This window comes from Sinocyclocheilus anshuiensis, unplaced genomic scaffold, assembly GCF_001515605.1.
Source record: "Sinocyclocheilus anshuiensis isolate Anshui unplaced genomic scaffold, SAMN03320099.WGS_v1.1 scaffold697, whole genome shotgun sequence".
NCBI lineage: Eukaryota > Metazoa > Chordata > Actinopteri > Cypriniformes > Cyprinidae > Sinocyclocheilus > Sinocyclocheilus anshuiensis.
This window is the reverse complement of record NW_015538036.1, coordinates 1736675-1741860: the sequence shown is the minus strand read 5'-3', so window position 1 is coordinate 1741860 and position 5186 is coordinate 1736675. Positions and strand designations below refer to the sequence as shown.

At 39.6% G+C, this 5186-nt stretch overlaps 1 protein-coding gene across 1 annotated transcript in view; it reads right to left on the bottom strand.

Moving 5' to 3' along the window:
* The window catches only part of LOC107681082 (elongation factor 2), a 12881-nt gene that overhangs the window by 3933 nt on the left and 3762 nt on the right, over positions 1 to 5186 (bottom strand). The window contains exons 3-12 of the mRNA XM_016477243.1: positions 2861 to 3042; positions 2456 to 2667; positions 2177 to 2364; positions 1967 to 2072; positions 1765 to 1878; positions 1539 to 1677; positions 1254 to 1449; positions 892 to 1150; positions 704 to 811; positions 260 to 613 (exon numbers count right to left, since the gene is read on the bottom strand). Coding sequence (XP_016332729.1) covers positions 260 to 613; positions 704 to 811; positions 892 to 1150; positions 1254 to 1449; positions 1539 to 1677; positions 1765 to 1878; positions 1967 to 2072; positions 2177 to 2364; positions 2456 to 2667; positions 2861 to 3042 — 1858 coding nt within the window. The remainder of the gene's footprint in view (positions 1 to 259; positions 614 to 703; positions 812 to 891; positions 1151 to 1253; positions 1450 to 1538; positions 1678 to 1764; positions 1879 to 1966; positions 2073 to 2176; positions 2365 to 2455; positions 2668 to 2860; positions 3043 to 5186) is intronic.

Sequence of the window (5186 nt, the reverse complement as noted above, 5' to 3'; positions counted from 1 at the left end):
TTCTTTGCGTGAACATTTGGGTGGCGTTATGCAAATCTTCCCACATAGTGAGGTAGATATGTGGGGGCGTGTTAGAACGAGCCGTTTTAGGTAGGCGTGGTTAACTCTTAACTTTTATAAAGAATATCTCTTTGGATTTGAGACTTTAGTCTTTGCAACTTTACAGATCTTCTTTATGCACCAAGAGCTTGTAACACTCCAAAGAGAAAGGAAAAATTGAAATCGCATCATATGACCCCTTTAAGCTGTCTTTACTCACTTCTTTGGTTGCCCACTGAAAACCAGCCACTACGCTGTCCTTTATCTCATTCAGATACTGAACTCCCTTTGTGATATCCATAAGGATGTTGGGCCCTGTGCCATCTGGTCCAAAGCACCAAATCTTACGGGCCTCAGCGACCTCCCACTCGTATTTCTCAGCCAGGTAGCGAGCTCTCTGTTTGAGCTCCTGCCGAGCGGTCACGTCACCCTTGTCGATGTCCTCAGCCAGGCCATCTGGGAAGGGCCGAGATTTCATGTACAGACGATTGTGCTTGTTGGGAGACTTGGACAAGCAAACCTGGTCTGATTCGTCGCTGACGGTTTCGCGATATGACACAACTGGGTCTGATTTCTGCAAAAAATGGCCTCAAGCTGTTAGTGGAAAAACGTTAAAAATATCTGTAACCTTGTAATCTGTAACATATTATCACCCAAGCACTACCTTCAAAGGGATGCAGGCATGATCTTCCTCGAGGTCTTTTAGGCAAATCTCCAGATGAAGCTCTCCAGCACCTGCCACAATGTGCTCACCAGACTCTTCAATGATACACTAGGAGAAGAAACTAGTGTTTATTTTTGTAAAGACTGAATTTTGTTTATACTATTTTATTACCTTGCTAAGACATTCACCTGAACCATGGGATCCGACTTGGCCAGACGTTTAAGGCCCTCCACCAGCTTTGGCAGATCAGCTGGGTTCTTGGCCTCCACAGCAACTCTCACCACAGGACTAACGCTGAACTTCATAACACGCATGTTGTGAGCATTTTCAAAAGTGGTAATGGTGCCAGTCTTCACCAGGAACTGATCGACCCCAACCAAACCAACAATGTTCCCACATGGCACATCTTCAATGGGTTCTACGTAGCGACCCATCATTAAGATAGTTCTGAGGAGGATATAGCATGATCAACATGTTAATAAGGGTAATGATCATCAAATCAGTTGAGGATGATTTGTTGAGGATGTATATGTAATTGACAGCAGCAAACCTTTGGATTGGCTTTAAGTACAAGTCCTCCTTTTTTCCTGGTGTGAAGTTTGGGCCCATGATGCGCACCTTCTGCCCTGTAGAAACGACACCAGAGAAGACACGACCAAAAGCATAGAATCTACCCTTGTCGGTGGTTGGCACCATCTTGGAGATGTACATCATGAGAGGAGCTTTAGGATCACAGTTCTTTATACCTGGAAAGTCAAAAAAAGGTGGAACGTGAAAAGGCTGGCAAAAAGGGATCTCCCTGAAGTGTCAAACACCTCGCAATGTTGTGACTTACCCATGGCGGCCTCATCATCTCCAGGACCCTCGTAAAGCAGTTCACAGCGGTACCTTTGGGCAGTGACAGGAGAAGGAAGATGGATGGTGATCATCTGGAGCAAAGCGTCACCTGCAGGCAACCAGCGGCGCATCACAGCCTGGAAGCATCGAAACAACCGTACGTCAACAACGATAAAAGTAGAATTAGGGTGCAGATTCTCAAAATTGTAGTTCTTTAGTTATACCTTAAGAAGAGGTTTTCCTTCTTTTTGTTTGTCTTCTGCATCAAGCTTTACTTCTAGTTTCTCAATCAGTTTCTGGGTCTCTTCTTTTTTGAAATTCATAATGGCATCAAAAACCTGTGGAAAGGGTTCAAATGAGAGAGGGATTGTAAACGAGTAGTAGTAGTGAGAGATGAGTGCGTTTAAAACCGATTTAAACTCAAACCTTAAAGATTGGATCCAAGACAAGCTGGCAGAAGGTACGAGGAAGCTTCTTTCCATCTGCATTGGTTGCTGATTTGCTGAACTTTCCACAGGAGGGATCAAAGTACCTGAAAAAGATTGCATTGAGTTAAAGAATATTTTATACACACAATTTATACTGGAAATCACTCCAGTGCTCCAGTGTCTCCTTTATAACAAGTAAGACACTTACTTATCTCCCCAAAGCTTTTTCATCATCTCCTCCACTTTCTTAGCCCGTTCTACTGGAGAAAGTTCTGCTTTTTTCTTATCTCCCTTGGCAGCAAACTTGGCCACGTACATCTCAGCAAACTGCTTCAGAGTAAAAGCCCAGCCATGGAGGCCTGATCCAAATCCCACAGTCCCAACCACAGGATCCACCTAAGGTAACCCCCAAATCAGTAAGCAACATGTAGATAAAAGCAAACGTTTTACTCATAAAGTTGACTTATCAGTCTCAACTGCTACTTACCATAATGTTTCCCATTGGTCCATGCTCTCCTTCTCCGTAGGTTGAGATGATGACATTAACATTCTCCACAATCCTCTGGAAGGTTTGGCAAAGCTCATCCGGTTCTAGCTGCAACTCAAGGAGGGCACGATCCATCTTGTTCATCATCAAGACAGGCTTGATGCGCTCTGCAATGGCTTGTCTCAAGACGGTTTCAGTCTGCACACATACACCTATGGAACAATTCAAATTTTGCCTATTTAAACTAACTCTCTGGTTAGACGTCGAAATCTTATCATAAGGTGATGAAACCATTTGTGTGGTGGATGCTTTAATGTTGTTGAATGTTCTTATTGCATTTCAGAGGACTGCCTTAATTAGAGAAACAGAAGTGTGAACTTGATATCGAAAATGAATTTGCCTTACCTGATACACAGTCTACCACTACAAGGGCACCATCTGTAACTCTCAGAGCTGCTGTCACCTCAGAGGAGAAGTCAACATGTCCCGGTGAGTCGATCAGGTTGATCAGGAAGCCAGAACCATCCTTACACTGCTTAATGAAGGCTGAGTCATTCTCACTGAGCTCATAATATAGAGAGATGGCCCTGTGAGGGATACATATATGTAGAGGGTTTCAGAAATGTCATTTTGGTATTTCCCGGGTAAGTGAACACTGGAGCTAGTTGTTAAAAGTTCCATATCTCAATAACTGTAAAATTTTAAATCAACAGTTCACAAATGTGTGTTGACTCTACTAATGGTTTTATATGTTCATTTTAAATCTTAACTGTGATAAAAAGCCTATAATATACTGTTTAATGGTGGGTTCCATTGTGACAACATACCACGTACCTTTCTATAAAAAAATAATTTTTTTTCTTTTCTTTCTTTTTTAAAGAAATGAATACTTTGTTATTAATTCTAATAAACTCTATTCCTTTAAACTTTCTATTCATCAAAGAATCCTGGAAAAAAAATTAAGCAGCACAACATTGATAATAATAATAAATGTTCCTTCAACACCAGATCAGCATACAGCGGGTAAAATAAGTATTGAACACATCACCATTTTTCTCAGTAAATAATATTTAAAAAAAATATATATATTTCTAACGGTGCATGCAACTTTACCTTAAACAAAAGAATGGAGAGATTTCATTAGCTGTTACTTTCAGTGGGTGAACAGAAAAAGTGAGAAGAAGACAGCTGTCACAGCATAACTTATGCCACAAAACCACACTGGGACTGAACCCACTCACAGAGACAAAACTGGAGAGGAGAACAAAAGCTCTCTCTAGTGGAAATGGTAGGAAAAAACGTTTTATATATACAGCGGGTAAAATAAGTATTGAACGGGTCACCATTTTTCTCAGTAAACATATTTCTAAAGGTGCTGTTGACATTAAATTTTCACCAGATGTCGGTAACAACCCAAGTAATCCATACATACAAATAAAACAATACAAATAAGTTCAGAAATTAAGTTATGTGGGTAACACTTTACATTAAGGTTCCCTTTATACAGGGTTTATAAAGGTGTTAATAAATGACTAATAACTCATGTTTACTTGCAGAACCCGACTGCTGCACACTATACGAACACGATCCTTACATATGCTGGATCCATTTTTGGCATCTTGAGACAGAAAACAGACAATTGTCCAAAAGTGTTGCACAAACAGTGATGCAGAGATTAAGATTATCTGGTAACACTTTAAATTAAGGTTCCCTTTGTAAAGGGTTTATAAAGGTGTTTATAAATGACTAATAACTCACTTACAAATGCATTATAAATCATTGATAAGCAGTTATAAATGCATGAGTAAAAGGGTGATTTTAATGTAATACCTGCCAAATAGTGAGCCATTTTTAACTCACGTTATAAATGCTTAACACATATTTATAAATACTTATTTCACTCAAAACCAGATTCCTGATTTATTTCATGATGCAGCAAAAATGTATTATTATAGCAAGACTGAAGGGTGTTGCATTTATGGTTTTCTCATTTATATCTCATGACTCGTGTCACTTTTCTTACAATGTTTCTTACCAGAATCTACTCTGTACCTTACCCATGATTCTCCGCAAAAGTGCAAAATGATGCCTATCCACAGCAATGATTAGAAACTGATATATTTTGTTTATCAAGATGAAATTATTATTTTATTTTGGGGAAAAAATAATAAAAGCACACCCATGACTTGAGATGCTAATATTGAACATTTTAATTCCAATATTACCTGTGAACCTTAATGTAATGAGCCATTTATTAATCATTTATAAACGTTAATAACTTGTGAAAGTGAACCTTAATGTAAAGTGAATATCTGTGAACCAGTTATTAATGAGTTATAAACGTTAATAACCTATGAAAGTGAACCTTAATGTAAAGTGAACTAGGCTTGCCGCGACGGTGATACCGGTGTTAAGCCGCAACACCGGTTACGTCACTTGCCCACCGCGTCACCGACCCCCACCGTCGTTTTGATTTTTTTATAGAAATAAAAATCTTTTAGTTCAGTAAAAGAACAGACACTACAATTAAAAACTGAACGCGGCTGCTCAATGCAGTGTGCCGAACGACAGTCGCATCACAGATCAGATTTAATTTCTCCAGTGAGGAGAATGAGTCGAGCTGACTGACAAGAAGAGTGCGGTGAGACAGACAAGAAAGACGATGGCGGATGATTTAGTTTCGAAACGAAATGCAAAAGCGCCTGTTTGGCAATATTTTGGATTTTGAAAA